We start from the raw sequence: 23148 nt of genomic DNA, 5'->3' as shown, positions 1-23148 counted from the left end.
ATTAGTTCTTTCTTCACACCTGCTCTATCAAAATAGGGAAAGGGGAATGTTTAAAGGCTGAGATGTTGAAACACTAAAACAACACATGCATGCGAGGCTTTTTTTCTGTTTGGGTCTAATCAGGCATGCTGGAAATCTCTCAAGCAAAAATGACTGCCGGGTGGGAAGATGTTACAGTAATTATCTTGCTGTAAGTTGCAGAGTGGATGACATGAAGTTAGGGTGGTTTTTTGTGTGTAAACGGCCTGGTTATTTACAACCTACTTTTTCGTTTTGGATTCTGTTCATTTGTTGCTTCCTTGTTTGTTTTGCTTTTCAAATATAGAACTTAGTTTTATAGTGTAGATTCTGCCATGTTTTCTTTGTTTAAAAGTATTCACACACATTTTATCATACAGAAATAAATCATTATTAAGGCCTCTAGGGCAGGCTTCCTCAAACTCGGCCCTCCAGATGTTTTGAGACTACAATTCCCATCATCCCTGACCACTGGTCCTGCTAGCTAGGGATCATGGGAGTTGTAGGCCAAAAACATCTGGAGGACCGAGTTTGAGGAAGCCTGCTCTAGGGAGTCGAAGTCTTTAGAAATATAACTATTTGGTAGATGGGGGTGTGGGGGGGTGTAAGAGGGAGAGAGAGAGATGAGAATATGTGCTGCCAGCAGTATACTGAGATTGCATTCCTGTTCACACTTACTCTATTATTGAAATCAATGAGACTTCTTAGTATAAATGCTTAGGATCCTTGGTGTTCCAGCCATGGAAGAGCTCCTCCCGTTTGCAGAGGGAATGGGTATCCAGGAAATGGTTCCTGCTGAATGAAGAAGGCAGGTGGATCATTCACTCATTAAGAACACAGGAACACAAGTAGAGCCCTGCTAGATCAGGCTATCCAACGTCCTGTTCTGATAGTGACCAGTCAGATACCTATGGGAAACCCACAAGCAGAAATTGAGTGTAATAGTGTTCTCCCTACTTGCGATTCTCAGTAACTACAATTCTGAGGTTTACCACCTCTAGCAGTGGAAGTAGAACATAGCCATTGTGATTCCTTCCCAATCATTCCCCACGTTGTTCCAGAGAGTCCTCCTCAGAAGCATTTAACAGGGAGCAATGGGTTGGTGAAAAAGTCACATTATATCTGTCAAATTATTCTAAATTGTGTATTCTGCTATCTTGCCAGAAATGGCTCTCTTGGTAGCTAGGTGGCATATCTAGATGGTATGAAGATGATGATGATGATGTTACTACTGCTACTACCATCATTGCTGCTGCTCACATATAATTTTTATCATCCAGTCATTTCCCCAGAAAACCTGGCAATTCATTTTCTTTCTCTCATATATTGAATCTATGAGACTTTAATTTTATAAGGGAAATACTTACAGGTGTAAATGTTTTCACAACCACTTCTCTGGGTACTTCTCTGTGTAACACTGCTTTTCTCTCCCCAGTGCCTACCACAGCCGAGACCATAACTCCTTCCACAGAGCTGTACAAGACAACTGTGTCAACTACAAGCACCACGCCACAGAAAATTCCAATTAGCACAACATTACCTGGGGGGAAGGGGGATGAAAGCAAAGGCCCCAAGCCACCGCCAGCAGTATCAACGACCAAAATTCCTCCTGTTACAAGCTTTTTCCCTTTGCCAGAGAGGTTCTGTGAACTTGAGGTGAAAAGGGATATAACTTGGCCTCAGACTCCAAGAGGAAACATGGTGGAACGCCCCTGTCCCAAAGGAACTCGTGGTAAGACCTTAAAACTGGATTTTCAGCTTAAATAAACATTCCGGTGTCTATATCTTGAACCCTCTTTTCCTTAGTCTCGGACTACCTTTCTTATGATCTTGGCTGCTTGCAAGGAAATGGCACCTTCAGGTTTTAAGCTGTAGAGGGCATTGGAGCCTAGGTACAGAATTACATTCCAGCCCCTTCTCGAGGATTCCAGATCATAGGTCTTTGCAACAGACAGGACTTCAGCCACACTTGCTTTCTGCTGTATTTCTCATTATGAACTCCACTTTGGATGGTTTCCAGAAAATGCTAGAGCTTTTTCTTTTTCTCTCTGTTTATTCAGCATAAAGTCTGATATTTTGTCCTGGCTTTGTTAGCATTGCTTTTAATTGGCAGCATTGCCTTTTGTTACCTCATTTTCCTACAGGCTTCCTTAGTCTCTTTTAAAGCGACTTAAGTACTGAAGCCCTAATCCAGTATTTCCCAGGTGCTTACGAAACATTAAAAAATATGTACACATGCACGTACAGCTTGAACACTCTTACCTCCATTTCATTTTTCCTCATCTTTTATATAGGAACAGCTTCATACCTCTGCATGGTTTCCACTGGAAAATGGAACCCGAATGGTCCTGATCTTAGCAACTGTACTTCACACTGGGTAAACCAGCTGGCTCAGAAGGTGGGTTGGAAAATATTTTTGATATGATACCATGCCCATGATTACCAGCACAGATGCTTATGACAAACACTGGGAACGTTGCGCGAAACTAAATCAAGTGCCCTGCCATCCCAGGGCTTTAATATGTCATGAGATTGCTCACTTCGAGGGTTGGGGCAAACGCACTTGTGGTTTCACCTTGCAAACTGCTGCTTACTCTGCCTCAAGGCAAACAATGTTGGTTTCAGCCAGGTGACAGTTAAAGCAGAGGATGTGGCAGTTATAGGGCTCTCCTAGCTTTCAACGGAGCATCTTCTCCTTCCAAGAGCTACAGTTCCCACATCCTTCACAGGAAATGGTGCTGCCCATCATATTTGCACCAAGGAAAAGGCTGTTTCCTCTGCTTTGATCTTTGCCTAGCTGGAGCTAAGGGATTTTTCAGCAAAGGTACACAAGCATGGAGACATTAACGGAACAGCCATTCATTGAGCACCTGCTCTGTATTTTTATTTGGTTTAATAAAGGGTGGTCTATAAGTAAAATTAAGGAAATTTTTAAAACACTGTGTTGCTAGCAGGAAATCCTTGTGAAAGTTAATATGCATAAGAGAGGGAGAGGATGGACAGTTTCTGTCCTTAGCTATCAGCTCTTGTATCCCATTCTCGTTTCCTAAATATTTGAGCTGTACTGTACTGACACCGCTCTTCGTTCTGCCTGCCACATTGACAGCCTCCGTAACTGCTGGGGTGAAAAGCAAATAAAGATATCCTATGTTACACTCCCCACCCCACAAAAGAGCCTGTGTTTCAGATGGACTGCCCTGTGCTGAAACCCAGCTCTTGGAGATTGCGGGTGGGAGGAAACATCACAAACAAACTGCCTCATTTCCCACCGCTTCCTCCAAAGAAGCACAAAGGGGGGAAAAATCTCAAATGCCTGCGGAGATTGGTTGGGTTTGCTCCCTGCAAATGCAGAGTTCTCCATGCAGCACTTTATCATCCCACCACGGGATGAATGGTGGCCATTCACTCCTGGAGAAGAAAGCAGACACTTGGGAAAAGGGGGCTCATTCCTTAGCCCTGCAGATCCTGGCGATTAAGAATCAAGTCTTCTACTATTTCCGTAGCCCCATTCTGCATAGAATTTGTTGGTCACACTGAAAATGTGATGGAGCATTGAGAGAGTAGAATGGAATGCTTGGAATTGACATGATAGATAGATAGATAGATAGATAGATAGATAGATCACCATCAATGCATATAGCACTTTACTAAATCTAAGCAGTGTTGCATATTATCTCATCTGAAGGCAGCCCTTTTTAGGGAAGCTTTTAATGTTTGATGTATCACAGTATTTTAATATTCTTTTGGAAGCCGCCCAGAGTGGCTGGGGAAACCCAGCCAGATGGGCGGGGGTATAAATAATAAATTATTATTATTATTATTATTATTATTATTATTATTATTATTATATCTCATTTTTTGTGGGTGTAGGGCAGTTGTTTTTTTAAGGACAAAACAACTTTGAAAGATATATAAAAAAGATGTAACAAAAAATAACCCACCTTTCTATTTAGAAATAAAGTGTTCTAAGAATTAAGTGGCAGTGGGGGCATCCCTAAAATAATTTAAATTGTCATTTCAGATCAGAAGTGGAGAAAATGCTGCTAGCCTTGCCAATGAACTGGCTAAACATACCAAAGGACAAATCTACGCTGGTGATGTGAGTTCTTCAGTCAGACTGATGGAACAGTTGGTGGATATTCTTGATGCTCAGCTGCAAGATCTGAAGCCTAACGAGAAGGACTCTGCGGGACGGAGTTATAACAAGGTAGATACCAAAACCTGAATAGCCTTCTCTGGTGTGCATTAGGAACAACCTGGCCTTGTGGCTTTCTTTCTTTTCTCTTGCAAAACATATGCCTGTATTTTGCACTAGTCATTTGAAGTAGGGCACATTTAGGGGTTTTTTTTGGGGGGGGGAGGGGACCAACAAATTCATGGAGACATGTGGATTCTGATGCTGTGTCAGAGTCCCCAAAGGCTGGTGGCACACGAGAACAGAATGTGACCGTTCCCATGTGAGCAGAAGGAATTGAACGGATAATGTTAATTATACTTTAGCAGCAGCCTGAAACAGAACAATGATTAAGGCATCAATAAGATTCAGACCTGTTGTGTCCTTTGATCCTTTATAACTCTCAACCCGGGGGGGGGGGGGGAGACACTGCGGCAGGGAAAAATGAATACTCATTTATTTATTTTTTTGCTGTGACCTTCTTACTAATGTGATTTGGGATCCTAGAAGCATTTGACATACCAAGCCATGAACTAACCTTAGTGCACTGGAATGGCCTTGTGCTTCATTCACTCCCTTAAAAACCCGCAGATTCATCTGGAAGTGATACTTTAACACACTTTAAGATTGTTAACTTTATCAGCAGATCTTATTTCTCCAGTTAGCATATAAGCGTTTGAACAATGATTGAGTAGTACTAATCCTATTACCCTTTAAAAAAGAAAAAATGTCTAACCTCTGATGTGTGTTTTTTGTCTTATTACCAAGCTCCAAAAGCGAGAGAAGACATGCAGGTCTTACCTTAAGGTATCTCTCCTGTGCTGTCACCTTGCTTCGTCCCTGCTTCAGTCACCTGCTGCCACGCTTTTCCCCTCCTGCTGCATGTCCCTATGTATTTCAGTCTTTGATAATTGTGCACTGTGCCTTCCCCACAGCAATTGTACAAAAAAAGGTATTGGCTTTGCACAGGTATAATACCTTCAGAAAAAGCCAATCGTAAATAATAAATCGATATAATCGATACTTCCTTTCCTCCTCCTTTTCTCAAAAAAAAAAGCAGCCATGGAGCTTTTATCTGAATTGGAAATAAGAACAGTTTTGCTTCCTCATGGTATTGTGCCTGTGGAAGGAAAACAAAACTGGCAATGGGCACAAATTGTTTGACATGGGAACACAGGAAGTTGCCTTATACTGAGTCAGACTATAGATCCACATAGCTCAGTATTGCCTACACTGGCTGGTAGCCGCTCTCCAGGGTTTCAGACTGGGGACATTGCCAGACCTGCCTGGAAATGCTGGGGATTAAAGTTGGGACTTTTCTGCATGCAGTGCAGATGCTCTATCATAGAGCTACAGCTGTACCCCTTGAACCTGGGTTTTGTGTTTGCAGCTCTGTGTATCAAAGACTGTGTAGCCATATCTAGTGGAATCCACTAATCACTGCTGCCTCGTGACTTCCATTGGTTCAGTGGAGTTTGTGTGGCAAGAGTGTCTTATGGATTACATCCCATGCTTGTGCATGATGAAAAAACAAAAACCCCAACACATACACATGTTAAACTACCCTACATTTTATTTTATTTTTGTGCACTCTTGAATTCAGCGAGTTCTATTTTGTGTGTGTGACACCAGGGAAGCGTGTGTGTGTGTGTGTGTGTGTGTGTGTGTGGAGTTAACAAAGGCCAGCTTTGATCATTTGAGTTACAGATACAGTGCAAACTTTCCTTATATTCTCCTGGAAGCATATCCTGTTTCCCATATACCAGGAGAGGCATAAAGATACTAAGGAACTTGGAATGTCTTTCAGGTCTTACTATGTGTATTCTGTTCTGGTTAATGTCAGTTTTTCAACAGTGGTGGGATGTTGGATGAAAAATGAAAGCCTGCTGCTGATTTGTTTTGAAACATGCGATCCATATGTCTTCGTAGTTTTTTCTTTTGCAATGTTACCAATTGGTATTAAAAATAGCAATTTAAAAAAAAACACTGAAGCAGCGCAGCATAGAATAAAATCAATAATATAAAGGCTCCTAAGAGATGTAATGTTGTCCAACTGCTTAAGAACAACTGTGCAACTGAGAGCGGACCAGTTTATTGTTCACTCCTTTTCCTTAACCCCTTTCTCTGGAGTTACAAATCGTCCCACTCCGCGAAGGAACTAGCTGTGATGAAAGCTATAGCATCTGCAGAAATGCCAACTACAGTTGGAGCTTACCAGAACTTAATGCAGAATTACACCATGGTTTCACATCCAGGGTTAACAGGCATCCCAGTTAGTCCTAGGTGCAGGCATATTTATCTATGGGGTATGCATCTTACCAAAGGCCAGAAAAAGGTCCTGCCCAATCCCTTGGCTGGCTGTTGATTGCTTAACCATGGAACATGTTACATCTGCTCTCAGCCCAGATGACATTTTCCCCTCGCTTTTACATTCAGCTGCTGATAAAACTTTGGGGAGACTGAAGTGTGTTCAAAATAAAAAAATTCCTTCCAGTAGCACCTTAAAGACCAACTAAGTTAGTTCTTGGTATAAGCTTTCGTGTGCATGCACACTTCTTCAGATACACATATTTATCTGAAGAAGTGTGCATGCACACGAAAGCTTATACCAAGAACTAACTTAGTTGGTCTTTAAGGTGCTACTGGAAGGAATTTTTTTATTTTGAGTATGACAGACCAACACGGCTACCTATCTGTAACTGAAGTGTGTTCAGTTGCATCAAGCGGTTTTGCAAGAAAAGGAGAGTAGGGGGCAGGGGGGAACCACATGTATCTTAAATTATACTGTGATAACTGTTCTCTTATAAAGCCAGTGAGTGGGGACGCAAAGCAAAGTCTGCTGAATTGGGTTGATTTCTTTTTTACAGTTGCATTTGCAGTTCACCTTTGAAGATAAATGTCATTGGATAAAAAGTAATAACCGTGTGTGTGCTTGCTACTGAAAATGTTTTGTCACTGTGATAGCGAGAATCTAGGGTTACGAGCCAATCTTAAGTGAGGCGTTAATTCCCAGTGATTTATTTGAATGAGGAGGTTGAGCACACACATAAATATTCTCCACTGAAATCAGTGGGGTCTGAAGCCTCCTTCACATTTTACTCTTGTAAAGGGGCAATATGAGTAGAAAGGGGCTCCTTCAGGCACCACTCCTGCCATCCATGTATTAAGTGTGGATGTCTGAGGTGGGGGAAGCCTTTGCACATGGATGTCCGGACACATAGGCTTCTAATACCCAGAGAAGCCTACATTTGTAGGCTACCCCACATCAGAAGTCTATGCTAATGGTTGGGCACGTGTACATCTGCTACACGACCCCCTCCACCCTTCGTGATTATTATTGCTACATTTATATACCATCCATGAATTCAGTTCTCTAGTGGTTGGTATTCAACTATGTTGTACTCAGAGTACTCCTGTTGCAATTGATGTACCTAACTTAGCCATGTTCATTACTTTCTACGTGCCTACTCTGAGTAAAACTTAATACAACTCATAGTTTAAACACACACACAAAATCCAATTATACAAATACAACTTAGCACGTAAAACCACCCCAAAGCCAGCATAAACAAACACAGCAGTACAAAATCAGTTTTAAACTGGCAAGGGGAAAACATTTATGTTAGCAATTTATAGGCAGCTTAATGTAAAAACAAAAAAAAACCCTCTCTAAGCAATTTACCAAGTTTTTTTTTTTAAAAAAAAAACAACCAATCCATAAAACTGTAAGGCTAGAATACAAATAAGATGAAAATACATGTTGTCACTAAAAATCCATAATCGGAATACTAAAACAAAATACTGAGGAGTGCAGGGGGGGGGGGGCAGATTAACAGTCAAAAATGCCCAAGCAAATAACTAAGCTTTTGATGGGCATCTAGAACACGTCAGGGTTGACATCTCCCGGATTGTGTGGGAGAGGAGGCAAGGAATTAAGCATATTTAAAAATGTGCCTGTCCTGGAAGAATATAAAGGTCTACACTTGGCACAATGCAGGGGGGCACCAGGCAAGCCTCTCTGATGAAGATGTTCTGTGTATGCGGCACCACTACCCAAAAGACCTTGCTACCTTTGGACTGTGGCATGGCCTGGGAATTTATTCTAACTCTCCACCTCCCTCCCCAGCCACCTTTGACAAGAAATAGTGTCATTAAAGAGCTGACTATTTTAATGTGACCGAAGAAAAGCAGCCAGTCAGACAACATTAAAAATATAAGGAGTGAATCGGGCTAATGGATGCATGCAGCCATCAGGACGTGTGTATACACGCAACACGAACTGCAGCGCAGCTTTAATTTCTCGCTGAGATCATTTTTAGTAGGTCTCAAATGAGCTTCCCAGTTTGGCTAAGACTAATAAAAACCTCTTAAAATTACAAATCGAAAGCCGGCTGATGCTATGCAAATGAAGCAAGTCCTCACTTCGCGACAGAGGATTCATTTGTAACTCAGATCAGAGGCTCCGATCCGTATTTCTTGGTGACTAATGAATATGGCCTCTGCAGACCAATTTCTGTTCCACTCTATTTAATGGCTGAAGCAGTATCAGTGTGAGCAGTTTGACTCTTCTATTTCCCATTAGAGAAGAGGGGAAGAAAATCCTTTCATTCCACTCCAAAAGTATCTCCCACCTGCCATTGTTGAGACTCACAATTCAGACAGAAAGAGGATATTAAGATGGATTAGGCTAATTAATTTTGCTCCTGACAATAGATAGTCCTGACCCGACTTTTTTCTATCCATTCAGGTGTGGAGCAGTGTTCTGGGTGCGACATCTTTTTATTTGTGTGGCGCACCCTGCTTGCATTTCCATTTGTTTTTGAAATCAGCCAAATCATATGCAGATATAGATATAGGCACCTAATGACACATTGTAACTAGGTAAATGGGACATGGTGATTCAGCAATCACCCACATTACGCGTTAACGTAAGAGCCTCCCTTCAATTGACAAATATCGTGTTTTCACTAAAGATCCTTTAAAAAATCCTCCTTAATTGCATATTATTTTGTGAGCATCTTAATGTGAGTGTAAGTATGTGAGATCAGGCCGCTACTGATCAATCCTCAGTTCTGAATAAATGGGGAAATCCTCTGCTCCTGCCGAACTTAACGTGCACATCAGAGCCCAGTATAGCTCTAGCCTGGCTGGAGGAACTTTAAAATTAAAGCCATGAGCGTTCCCTTTTTATATGCTTCAGTATGCTAATAATATTCTTTTTCACTGCTGCTCCAAGGCTTCTTATATCAATGCTCTTTGTTATACGAAGAAAGCGGTAGCCTTTTGGTCTTTAAATCACCGCAAATCACGTTGACAGTTAAATATTGTAATTGTCATCAGATCATGTTAGGGACTCTCTCCTGTTGCCTTAAGGCAGCAAGGCCTAATATTTTTCTACTGAATGCAGGCTATTGTTGACACGGTGGACAACCTGCTTAGGACCCAAGCGCTAGACTCCTGGAGAGATATGAATTCCTCTGAACGGGCACATGCTGCAACCATGTTACTTGATACCCTGGAAGAAGGGGCCTTTGTCTTGGCTGACAACCTCTTAGAACCAACAAGGGTCGCAATGCCTACAGATCACATTGGTAAGTGAATACGTCTTGAAACGCTTGGCATCACACCGTGGGAAGAGTCCACCAAACCCAGTGGTTTGGGATGTCCATATATTCCACAGTGTAATTTGCCCCATTAGGAATATATTACATGAAAATAATACAGAAACCTCTGCATTTTAAAAATGGAAAACCATTATAGATTGATGTTCTGGTTATAGAACAGATAGCGACTAAGATTGTAACCCCGAAAATTCCTAGTTCGAATATTTTTGGCTAACAAAATTAAGTCAAAGGACTTAGGCAAGTAACCTTTATCTTATTCTCATCTGAATTATGGAGCTAATAATGTTGGGCTACTTCTGAAGGATTATTGTAAATATTTCTGGATAAAATGTGTATGTAGCGCTTTGAACACTTTGAAAAATGTGCTACATAAATGATAGAAAATACATACATATTTTTCAGTCCTCATGGTAGAAACTCTTTCTCCTTTATACATAATCGATTCCTAATGAATGTAGATTACTTTCAGGGAGAGCGCATTGCCAACTTTGGGCACATAGCACATAGACTAAATGTTTGCATTAAGCACAACTGCCTTCAGGTGAAAGTGTGTTCAGTGAGCCACATCTCCCACAATACAAAATAGCCATGCTTTGCAGATTGCAAAATAGCTACCGACACTTTGAGCATAATTTATCATTTAAATGCTGGCAGGGAAATGAAACTATTATGCATTAGGGACATACAGGTATATCTTGTTGTGGTTAAGAAGGTTGTTGTGTATAGATGTAAAATGCCATTCTCCTTGCGTCCTTGAGGCTTATACCAGTCTACATATTAGGAGGTAGAGCACACATATGTCACAGACATTTCAAGACTAGACTTTAAAATGGAAAAACTAATTTATGAATGGGAGAATGTCAGGTACGTGGATTTGTGAATGAGGTGGTGCATGTTTCTGTTGCTAAAGGTGGAAGCAGAGTTTGCAGATGATCAGCTGTGGAATGCTAAGGATGTCTACTCCAAAGTAAATTCATCTAGGTTAAGTGGGCCTTTGGCTGTGAAGCAAATCCCCTTTGTACCAGGCCTGGTGGGCTGGGGGGACGGATTGGCTTGAGGTGCCTCACCACCCAGTCATCACACTGACTGCCACTATCAGCCTGCAGAGTGAGGTCAGCATGTAGAGTCTCCCCCACAATAAGCAGAAGTACCATCAGTGGAAGCCATGTTCCAGGAAAGAGGAGGTGCTGAGCTGGACCTCTTCACCTGCTGGCATCGGTCCTGAGCTTGGCTGGATCACTGCAATACCTCCAGGCTGCTGCAGCAACCTGCTTTCCCCCTCCGCCAGCCATCTCCCCTGGCCGGTGTGAGAGTTGTAGATGCAGCGGTGGGTTCCACCATTCTGTCACACCCTGCCCAACTAGTTGCTATCAACTAATGATTTTTTCCATATTTAGTTTATCGATTTACATTAATAAATATATACCCTTTCCCCACCCTAGAAAAATAGCTGCTGGTACTCACCCTGCTACAGTTTTTAACAAAAACAAAAGAGGTACCATTACTGCATACTCTGGAGTAACCCCTGAAAAAAAGCACTGTCCATATCCTACCTTTCCCCAGAGTCATGCCCATTGTTATTCCCTCCAGCACCCCTTTAATTTAAGTAAGGTAAAGGTAAAGGTACCCCTGCCCGAACGGGCCAGTCTTGACAGACTCTGGGGTTTGTGCGCCCATCTCACATCTATTGGCCGGGGGCCAGCGCTGTCCGGGGACACTTCCGGGTCACGTGGCCAGCGTGACAACGCTGCTCTGGCGAGCCAGAGCCGCACACGGAACGCCGTTTACCTTCCCGCTGGTAAGCGGTACCTATTTATCTACTTGCCCCCGGGGGTGCTTTCGAACTGCTAGGTGGGCAGGCGCTGGGACCGAGCAGCGGGAGCGCACCCCGCCGCGGGGATTCGAACCGCCGACCTTTCGATCGGCAAGCCCTAGGCGTTGAGGCTTTAGCCCACAGCGCCACCCGCGTCCTTAATTTAAGTAGGTTAGGCTAAAATACAATGACTGAGCCATGGTCACCCTACAGAGATTTAAGCCTAGATGCCCCCAGTCCCATTCTGACAGTTTTAATGATCATCTCCTCTGGCTTCCTGTTGCTGAAAGATTAGGCATAGCAATAGCAAGTAGGACACAAACACTAAAAATTCATGCATCATGGCTGCTTTGGTCTCCAAAAGTTAAGCATTTCTTCCAACTAAGAACTCTTGGGACTTTTGAAGTGATCTCTCTTAGGCTCACATTAAAACCAGGTTGGCTGTCATGTTCTTTGAACTGGCGTGCTGTTACTTTTGTGCATCTGCACTCGGGTTTGATTAAAATTTAAAGGAAAACGACTCCAATGCTACCGGTATGCATCTGTCATGTACAAGCAAGAAAATAAGCATCGCGAAAGGAAAAAAAGGAAAAGGAAAACACCAGCCAAATCTGACCACAGAAAACAAAAACCTTCTTCTTGCTTTGTGTCCACCTAGTCTTGGAAGTTGCAGTGCTGAGTACAGAAGGACAGGTGCAGGACTTGAAATTCCCCCAGGGCAACGCAGGAGGCAATTCTATCCAGCTCTCTTCGAACACTGTGAAGCAGAACAGCAGAAGCGGTATGTCTTTTGCAAACCATTTATTTTTCAGCTGTAGCAACTTAATTTTGGAAGGGTTTGCTGTGTTATAATAATACACCCTCAGCAACATTAAAAATAGCCAGTCGATAGCTCTCATTTGTAAATAACATTAGGCTGCCATTTTTCTTTCTTTCTTTTTTTTTACTCGAATCAATCTTTCTGCACTAAAGCTGGGGAGGGATAGGCTATTTAAAACATGCCATGTTATTTAAAGTGACTATAATAGCTTTCTTTTCACAGGGTTAGCAAAGCTGGTTTTCATAATTTACAAAAGCTTGGGCCAGTTCCTCAGTACGGAAAATGCAACCATCAAACTGGGAGGAGAGTTTGCTGGCAGGAACAGTACCATCGCTGTGAACTCTGACGTCATTGCAGCCTCCATCAACAAGGAGTCCAGTCGCGTGTACTTGACAGACCCTGTTCTTTTCACCCTGGCACACATTGATGTGAGTTATGGTAATGAATTAATGGGAAGGTCATAAAATCAGCAAGAGCAAAGAGCAAAGAAGGGACGGGGGTGGATCTTTCAATTTGAATTTTAAATGTCGGACTAGGTCAGAGGCACAGGTTTGTTTAAGTCTACGAACATAAAATTAAATGAGCCTGGTTCAGTGATTATTAGAACTTAAGTGTATTCTTAATGAAAGCTAATTCGGTAATCAACATGAAAATGTAAATGGCTCTAATTTGTTCCTAAGTGAAAATTAACTCTTACCTTAGCAGCAGGACAGAAAAACACCAGCTCTTATGATTTTGCTTCCTTAATGCAGCAAAATTTTAATGGAACTTAGAGCATTTTGCTTTAATTCCATTCTGTCTCCTGGAGCCCATTCACTAATCGTTCAGATAGGTTTTAGTCAACGAGGGAATCTGGTGCTGTTTTCTGCATTCTGCTTGACACTAGGTTTAACTTCTCTGTGCTTGAACTAGTCAGGTGGTAGTAATACGACTAAACATCAGGAAGAACTTTTTGACAATAAGAGCTGCTCAACAGTGGAACAGACTCTTTAGAGTAGTTGTTGTTTTTAGCAGAGGTTAGATCTGTCATGTATGATCTAGTTGAGATTCCTGTATTGCAGGGGTTTGGACTAGATGACCCTCAGGATCCCTTCCAATGCTACGATTTTGTTTTCCCAGCTGAGATTTTCCATTTACCAAAAGAGAAGACTCTTGAAAAAAGAAAGGAAAAATCCCCTATCTAGGTGTTTTTCCCCAGACTAGTTTTTCAGTTCAGTTTAATCTGAATTATTATGTCTAGTGATCCTTTAGACTTGATGGAAATTGAGAAAAGGAAAGTGAATTCGTTAGTAAATCCTCAATTATTCAAGAAGCCCTTTAGAGAAACTTCATGAATCTACTGCTGCAGGATCGGCAGAAATGGCCACAAGTGCACAGTATGAACATTGAACAGCAAGTAGGAAACTGATTGATTAAAATTAGATCTATAGTAATGTGGATTGCACTTTGGCATATTTTAAACTATTAGACCCACTTTATAACTAGGTGGTAGGCTTGTTCAACATGTTCTTGTCGGGTTTGCTAATGCTGGGTACAATCCACCACAGTCTATCCTAGGTCACCTTAATTGCTGTTTAATGGTGTATGAACCTATGCCCCTTATTCAATTGTGCTCCAAAACAGCAAACCACAAAAATGTGGAGAATGTAATCCAAATTGTATTCTATGCCCATTGTGCCATACTTGTCATTTCTGGGTTTACAGTTCTAATTTTCTTTCATCCTGGTGTTTTGCAGACCAAGAATTATTTCAATGCAAATTGTTCCTTCTGGAACTACTCTGAACGGACTATGATGGGCTATTGGTCAACTCAAGGATGCAAGCTGATTGACACAAATAAAACGCATACCACGTGTGCATGTAGCCACCTAACCAATTTTGCAATCCTCATGGCACATAGGGGAATTGCGGTAAGGAACAATGCCTTTAATCGGCAACCAAATGACATTTAGAAAACCCACTTTAACTTCTCTATGTTTGAACTATCTATACAGTCGGATTTTAGTATAATTTCAGGATCCTTCTGGACATCTCATTTCAGATATGACCTTTGTGTTCCATAGGTTCAGATGTAAAATGAAGAAAAAGAATGTGTCTGTTCAGCACCTTATATTTAATGCTGAATGCCATTTCATTAAAGGAGCTCAAATATACAGGCTTCCCCTATCATTATATACCAATATTTCTGCTTTCTGGCAATTTTAAGTTCTCCGACATACTCTTGCTTTCTCAAAGCATTTTGTAGATTTCTGATAGGATTGCAGTTAAGGCTGCAAATTCACATTGGGACTGGTTAACTGTTGACAAAGGGATGGATATTTACACCTTTCAAAAGCATACTTAAAAGGGAAGTGTGTATTCTGCTCTGCATTCTCTAGACCCACGCATTAGGTATCTGGATGGCATCAATTCTGAGGGCATTATAGAGCTGAGTTATGCAAGACATTGAAACTCACATATAACAGTGCAAAACATAAAGTCTGCTGTGACAAGTCCTTCTTTGCTATCCTATTGATATCATTTTGCATCCTGTCTATACATGTAAACAGTGACTTCATTGACCCTGCCTCTAGTTCCCCCAGATTACCACATTTAAATAAATATAATCATTTCCACAATACATTCCACCTATGAACTCTTCTTACCTATCCTTTAAATCTGTAGAAAGTGTTGTGTAATTCACCAATGGGTTATGCAAGTACTGGAAAGGAATCCTGTACTGAAAAAATCAAAAACTACCAAGAACTATAAAGTACAAGTTCTTCTAGATGCTACTGAGCTATAGAGCCATGGGAATGATAATAAAAGATCTTAATTTTCTCTTACCTGGCCATGAGCTGTATCACTGGCCAAGGAGCCTGACAGCCTCACCTACTCTAACTGGATCACACAATGAGAGTTATTCATCCATTCCATTTATGGAACATATGGTTTATACGGAAGATCTCTCATTTCCTTAAATTTCCTTTAATGTCCTTAACAATGCTTTATTTGTGCATTGAATATAGAAATTATGTTTTCCCTCCCCTGTCCTCCTTCCCAAACATCCCTTAGGCTTAAAATGTGGCATGTTATTGGAAATAATAATAATAATAATAATAATAATAATAATAATAATAATAATTTTTTTCAAAGTTACCGGTAGTTCATCTCCAGTGTTTATCTCTGTAACTGTCAATGAACAGGCTGTTGTGCTGTCCTTTGAACAAAGTTGGAATTTCTAAGTGTTAGCGAGAAACTTGATATTTTAGTTTTGTATTGATCAGTGACCACACTAATTTTCTTTCCTCTTCATCATTTCCAGTACAATGGAATGCACGGTTTACTCCTCACTGTCATCACCTGGGTAGGGATTGTCATTTCCCTTGTCTGCCTGGCAATTTGCATCTTCACTTTCTGTTTCTTCCGCGGCCTTCAAAGTGACCGAAACACAATTCACAAGAACCTTTGCATCAACCTCCTCATTGCAGAATTTATTTTCCTAATAGGCATCGATAAGACGGAGTACAAGGTAAGCCCTCTATGTTTAACACACATCTGAAGATACCTCACTGAAAGGAATGGTAGCAGTAAAGTATTTGATGGCCAAAAGAAGTTTCTCAGTTGTCTGCTTTTTCGATGCAACCTTTAGCCACTTTCCCCATGGACAGGTAGGTGGCTCAGGAAATAATGGCAGGCAGAGCAAAGGTTGAACAGCTAAGGTCTGAAACTTCTGATTTAGATGCAAAGATGGAACTATTTCATTTAGCTTGAGAGCGTTGAGATTTTGCATGGAAGATCAGTTTACCAATATATATGGCTTAGAATTTACTATGTCACAAAGACTTACACCAGTTTAGATTAAACAACAAAAAAATTGATGCCATAGAAGGTGGCAGGAGGGTCGACTGGCACCCACAGGTGTTGCATTGGCAACCTCTGATGTAGAGAAAGCAAGAAAACATGCCTGTTCAATGTCGTTAAGTTGGGAACGAGTAGAAGCTTAATAAGCCTGTCAGAGAGTTTCTTGTGAGGTATTGTTTAGCATTTAAGCCACCTATTGACCAACAAGATTTTCCTTCAATACAGTGGTACCTCGGGTTAAGTACTTAATTCGTTCCGGAGGTCCGTTCTTAACCTGAAGCACCACTTTAGCTAATGGGGCATCCCACTGCCGCCACAGCACAATTTCTGTTCTCATCCTGAAGCAAAGTTCTTAACCCGAGGTACTATTTCTGGGTTAGCGGAGTCTGTAACCTGAAGCGTCTGTAACCTGAAGCGTATGTAACCCGAGGTACCACTGTATTGTGTGTGTATTAGGGAGGGAGGGAGATCATACGTGTACAAGTGATGACAATTCAGATTGATGTATGGTAGTTTCTGTTATTTATGTTCATTGTTCAAGATCCTTTTTTGTAATCCAGTGAAACAGATTTTGCAGCTCCACTGGGACGAATGGAACTAAGGAAGCAGTTAAATGCTTAACTCCCAGTTGGCTGCAGTGGGTTTTTAGATAAACCTGCCTCTTGTCCGGTAGATGTACCTAGCGCCCCCAGATACAGGAGAGTGTTACACAGAAATAATACATTCCTATCCTTAAGAGATAGAAAGCTATGGAATTCTTTTCCTTTGTGTGTCTTCATTTCTCACTTCAGATTAGCCTTTTCCTAAATCTCAAGGCATGAGGCTGAACCCATGGTTTTTCTAAAATAAGCTGCCCTTAGAATTGAGTCAGTCGGTAGGATTTTGTTCTGCACTCATCTACAGAGTGTGGCTAGTGATATGATAGCAGATCTTCCTAAAAATAGAAAAAGCAACGATATTTGATATTTAAAGGGAAATGGAATATTCTGACGGAGGCATAAGAATTTTCAACGGAAGGTATAAATAATACATCTAGTAGCTGGGGCTCTTTATCTTCTTGTACCAAATCATCTGCAATATAAGCCTTACAGCAGAGTGTTAACATTGCGCTACCAAAAATTAATGGACTGCTTGCCACACTTGATATTCCATTGCGTCAAAGAATGCTAATAGGCACATACTTTCCATATCTTAACTCACAGAGTGCAAGAGAGTAGAAGCTGCAGCTACTGGGAACACAATACAGTTTTCAGTAGTTATGAATATGAAGTTTTATGTTTGGGGGGGCAGTGTGTGTGTGTGGGGGGGTTCAATTATTTCATATACAGTATGCTGCCATTACAAACCAAGCTGTTAACATCCACATTACTTCATTTTCTGAATACATCAGATTAAGTGGGAAGGTTGAAAAGTGTTGCACCTTGCATTTGATTGTTTCTTTTTCTTTGCAGATTGCATGCCCAATATTTGCAGGCCTCTTACACTTTTTCTTCCTGGCAGCCTTTGCCTGGATGTGCCTAGAAGGGGTGCAGCTCTATCTCATGTTAGTAGAAGTATTTGAAAGTGAATATTCTAGGAAGAAGTACTACTATGTTGCTGGCTACCTCTTCCCTGCCACTGTTGTTGGTGTCTCGGCAGCTATCGACTACTCCAGCTATGGAGCGCAAAATGCGTAAGTAATTGCTAGTGACCTGAGTGTTTCAGGCGATTCTTTTTTTTTTTAAGCGTGTTAGCTGTCAGAACCCCTGACAGACTAAAATAGCACCAGAAAGCTTTATTGGTACGAGAATGGCAAGGCTGTGTGCAAATTCCAATCAGGTCTTTTGTAATTTTCTAGGTTCAGAGAATTTGTACCCTGGAGAGGCAAGATTCTAAATTACCACCTTTCTTTTTAACACAAAAGACTGACCCGAAACAAATTGGGAGAAAAAGTAAATAACTTTTGGGGCCTTCAATGAATATTAAGTAAAATAAAACAAAATAAAATTCTACTTTACTTAAAAGTATCTGGTTTGCTTTAACCCCCCTGCCCTAGTTTTAAGCTAACACTTCATTAGACTTCTTTGTTCAGCATGCTTTCTAGCCAGTTCTCTTTCTGGAGAATGATAGTGCAGGGTTTCTGCCCCAGTGGTTCACTTTGATAATATTTATCGGGAAAGAATCGGATTAAAATTAGCCCACTGTTTTCTATTTGTAAAAAGTAGGGATATTTATACAAAGTGACAGAAGGTAGACACCCCCGAAAAATAATATTTCTGAGGGTTTATGTTGCTAGAGGCATAAATGTGCCTTCCAATAGAACTTACTTTGTCCTTTGATGAAATTAGTTACAGTATGGGCAGATACTGTTGGAATACAAGCAAGCTGCTTGATTCTGCTGTTGATGAAAGACAAACGAAAGTGATTCCGTAGGGAGCTGTGCTATATGAAAAGTGAATCAGTAAGTGAAGTGAGTCCCGATAAACTGATGCGTAATTTAGTTTAATCCTGTTTGGGGTTTTTTGTTTTAACTATTAAATTTGCAGCAGTGGGGCTGAGGCATTTTGTTTGCATTATGCTGCTCTGTAGAAGAAGAAGAAATATGACATTTAATCATTTTCTGAGTTGGCGTTCCTTGGGGATAGTCAAGTGATGGACAGCTAAATCATGTTTTAAATGCACAAAGAAAAGCTGTGTGGGGAGAGGGGGACCCACATCTATACTCTTGCCTGGGTTCACGGCCTATATCAAATACTAACCCAAAAGGAAGCAGAGTTGCTTAATCAAATACCAGGCTTTTTGTGGTTGCCCTGTACTTCCGGGTACCCCTTGGGGTTGAGTAGCTGTACCACACAGGGCATCTTCTTAATGCTTGATGCTTTTCAACTTGTTGGTTGACCCCATTCTAAGGTGAGCTGTACCAGTGGCAACATCACTATTTTTTTTGTTGCATTTCATTGAAAAGAAGTGGGGGGAGGGGAAAATAAATAAGCTTGAATGAGAAGCATTGAGAAAGGAAAATGGATGTGGCCTTGAGTTTCATTCTGAGGTTTGATAGGTTCCAGATTTGAAAAGTGTAAAAGGTACTATAGCACCACCATCAATGGTGTGTGTGTGTGTGTGTGTGTGTGTGTGTGTGCGCGCGTGTGTGTGTGTCATGTGCAGGTGGTTTGCAATAGTGTGAAGTAAATGGACTGATAGGCAACAATTAATGAACGTAAAGATGAAAGCAGGTGATCATAAGGAAGTCTTGTTGAACAGCCTTAGTAAAAAGCTCAATAAACAGACACATTCTCATGCATATGCTCGTGTTCAGAATTACATCTCCATGCATTTAACTGAGAGAGAGAGTTGCATGGCTGATTTTCTCAATGTAGAACACTTATGGTGTGCTAATGCCGTTTCCCTTGGTGCCCATGCCATTGAACGATGTTAATCTTCTCCCACTTGGCACTCCAAATCATGCTCAGGAATAACATACCTACAAGGAAGCAAGACAGCCAGGTGTGTATGGCATCCATTTTCAAGAATAGGTTTCATATGGATGTCCACTTGGGGTTACTGCTTAAAAAAAGGTCACATCATAGCCAGTCCATGTGAATAAGTCCTAAGAGATGTCTACTTTCCATTGGTAACATAGAGTGTATGTGCTGTTCTCACACCACTTTTCTTTTATTTTCCTGTAACAGCTGCTGGCTCAAGGTTGACAACTATTTTATCTGGAGTTTCATTGGGCCTGTTACCTTCATTATTCTGGTAAGAATACTATCACTTTGCTTTCCGCCTATCTGCCTGCCTCTCTCCCAATCCACTTTATTTATTACAGTGGAAATGACCAAAATACTTTGAAAGTCAGGTTATATTTGCTATGAAACTGTCATAGCAAGAGCGCTTTTGGATAAGACCATAGGCCCATGTTCTCCAGCATCATCTTCTCACCATATGCTCATGGAAAGTGCACTTCTCATGGGCTGTCTCTGATATTGATACTGGAGGTAGAAGACAGCCATCACAACTTCTAGCCACTGAAAGTCTTATTTGTCTAACTGCCTTTTAAAGCTATCCAAGTGGGGGGGGGGAGACCACATCATGTGGCAGGAAATTCTACTATGCACTGTGTTCATTTTGACTGTCCCAGTATTCAACACTCCAATATTCAACTTAACTGCGTGACCTTGGGTTCCAGTATTGTGAGATACAGAAACCTCTCTCTGTGGTTTGTACACAAATCGGCAAATTTCGACTAGAGACTTTGTACCATTGTGCTGGCATGTGAATCACAAGTCTTAGTTTTGATTTGTGCACAGTGCTATCCCCCCCCTTGAGATGATACTTTTGGGATTTCTGTATTTCATTCTGGTTTCAGAGCCTTTCAGATATCTTTGTAGAATCATAGAGTTGGAAGGGACCCCAAGGGCTGTCTAGTCCAACCCCCTGCAATGCAGGAATCTCAGCTAAAGTATCCCTGACATATCATCATTTATTGAATATTATCTCTGTTCCGGCTGAACTAAAACAGTGCTGTTTTCAAAGCAGGACTGTTAATAGGCTTTTATTTACTTTCTTTCTTTTATTATACTTTGCTCTTCATCCAAGAAGTTCAGAGCTTTGTAAAGATGGTTTTCAGGTGGTGTCCCACCCATGTACTTGTTTAGGAAAAGACCCTTTTAATTTTAGCAGTTATCATGTGCCTTCAAACTATTCTTCCTCACGCATTCTATAATGCAAATGCTAATGATCCTTTTGGGAGGGAAGGTATCATTTTTCATTTTACCAAACATTGCTGCATTGTAGCTGATGTGTTGGTGCAAAATTCAGCCTTGTTCAAGAAGAGATTTATCTTCTTGGAGTAGTCTTACAGTCTGAGCCTTTAAGCCACTATATGTATTGAGTCGTACCCATGGCACCTAATGTCATTCTGTAGAACTGAGTTGCCAGTCTTTATCCTTGATTGCCAGCTGAGTCCAGAGAAGGCAGTTTTTTTCTCAGCAAAGCTGCACGGTGTACGCAGACAAATAGTATTTATTTTCCCCATCATGTTCATTGTGTTAATCATACTGTAAATCACATTCTTAAAATGTTTTAAAAAACACTGTACATAATGCACAAAATTTAAATCAGTGGCTTGGTTTGCCCCTCCTCCACATTGCAGAACACTCCTGAGAGTCAGGGGACGGACCCCTCTTGCATAGTGTGGGATGTGGTGCAGAGGAAATCAGTATCACTTGTGACTTATACCAATTCTCCCTTGCCATTGCACCCCCTACAACACAACTCATGCCAATCAGGAAGACTAATCTGTATGTGCAATATTTATCATGATTGAACAGTAAAAAAACAAAACTATTTGGCTTGATCATTAGCATATGGTATACACAGATTGCACAACATAGTAGTCCGGTGGCAAAATCAGATTCTAGCTAATTCACAATATGGCTGAGGATTTGACAGGAGGTAAAATACTCCAGTGGTTAAACAGGATTTCTTTCTTCATTCTTGAAGTTCTCACTGGCATATAAGAAGTGTGCATCATAGAGCAGGTACATCATTCCATATTCACACAACTATAAGGACAGTGTTTCATTTTTTAAAATTTCTCCTTTCATCATCTCAAGCAACACGGCTGATAGAAATGTGTGCAGAGGAAACATGGCACAGCAATTTATTTGAGATATGCCAGTATAGATAATATTGGAAGTGATGCTCCCACTCCTGACTTTTTAGATCATAATTAAAAATGGCAGCTTTTAATTCTGTATAGCAGCATGTAGGACTCCTTGGTATTTTTTGAAAGTGAGCACTTTTCCTCATGGTACAATTTCTGTTGTTCGTGGAACACAACACAGAAGCTAGAACCTCACCAAAATAAGCCATAGCCACTTCCTTTCTCTCCAAAGGGGCAAGCTGTTTCTTTCAAAATGTGATTGTTTCATAGTAAGTGAGATAATCTTGCATGTTATGCTTCCCCTTCCTGGTTGAAGCCTGGAGTGTGGCAATAGGAGTTCTGCCACATCAGTAGCAGAGGGCATCGCGATGTGGCACCACCACTCCTGCTCTCCAGTTGGGCTGTGTCACTGCTGCTTGCCAGGAGGCAGAGGAGGAGTAGTTAGGCAGCAGCGAGCTGGTACAGTGCCCAACACACCGGAGGAACCAATCCAGTTCTCCCGCCAGTGCCTCTGTAGTGTGCCAGCCTTACCACTGCCTCATCCCTCCTCTCCACCTCCCAGAAAGCAACAACGGTGAAACAAACCAGAGGTCAGGTGAGTGGTGCCATGGCACCATGCTGTCTGCTACTGCTTCCTAAATTATTAAAAATAATAATAATCCCAACAAATAGAACTTCAGTATGCCAGGGAGAAAGTTTCTAGCCCATATTGCACACTGAGGACTATGGGTGTTTTATGTATTTAAAAATTGCATCTCCTACCTGCAGCCTGAAGTACTAGCACATTCTGCCACCTCATTCGTACGTAATTCTGTTGCAAGTGGACTGGTCACAGGCGTGGGAATAAAGTGGCTGAAAGTAATGTGCGAGCTAAAGTTCAGTGAGCCAGGGTCTTGGTATGTCTCCTTTCCTCTTTTTTTTTTTTACAAAAATAACAGCATCATTTACTGTGAGCAGTACTTTCTTTGGGGGTCCCCCCCTCTCTTTCTCTGTCTTTAAATAACATTACACTTTGTGTGGGCCCTGGGCATTGAGGCAGATATTGGTGTTTCCTCATAACCAGGTCAGAGTGAAAATCGGGGTGAGGGACATTTAATCATATTGACCATGTACAGTCAGAGTCTACTATTATTTACCGGCCATGACATTATTATCCTCCTGCAAATCATTTAGACTGAGAAGTGAAAGGCCTTTGGGAGCAGTATTCCCAAC

General features: G+C 41.3%; 1 protein-coding gene across 19 annotated transcripts in view; it reads left to right on the top strand.

Annotated features, from left to right (window-relative positions):
* The window catches only part of ADGRL2 (adhesion G protein-coupled receptor L2), a 246900-nt gene that overhangs the window by 200937 nt on the left and 22815 nt on the right, over nt 1–23148 (top strand). For 15 of the 19 annotated variants that reach the window (XM_082228074.1, XM_082228062.1, XM_082228073.1 and 12 more), the window contains 11 exons: nt 1454–1750; nt 2313–2416; nt 4040–4225; nt 4961–4999; nt 9600–9783; nt 12288–12410; nt 12672–12877; nt 14186–14359; nt 15754–15960; nt 17744–17964; nt 19961–20027. In XM_082228074.1, the coding sequence (XP_082084200.1) occupies nt 1454–1750; nt 2313–2416; nt 4040–4225; nt 4961–4999; nt 9600–9783; nt 12288–12410; nt 12672–12877; nt 14186–14359; nt 15754–15960; nt 17744–17964; nt 19961–20027 (1808 nt within the window). The remainder of the gene's footprint in view (nt 1–1453; nt 1751–2312; nt 2417–4039; nt 4226–4960; nt 5000–9599; nt 9784–12287; nt 12411–12671; nt 12878–14185; nt 14360–15753; nt 15961–17743; nt 17965–19960; nt 20028–23148) is intronic. The other 4 variants (XM_082228076.1, XM_082228079.1, XM_082228064.1 and 1 more) reach the window with 1 other exon arrangement.

The sequence above is a fragment of the Podarcis vaucheri genome, assembly GCF_965113315.1.
Source record: "Podarcis vaucheri genome assembly, chromosome: 6".
In the NCBI taxonomy this organism is placed as follows: Eukaryota; Metazoa; Chordata; class Lepidosauria; order Squamata; family Lacertidae; genus Podarcis; species Podarcis vaucheri.
The sequence above is the reverse complement of the archived record's forward strand: the minus strand, read 5'-3'. Positions and strand labels throughout refer to the sequence as shown.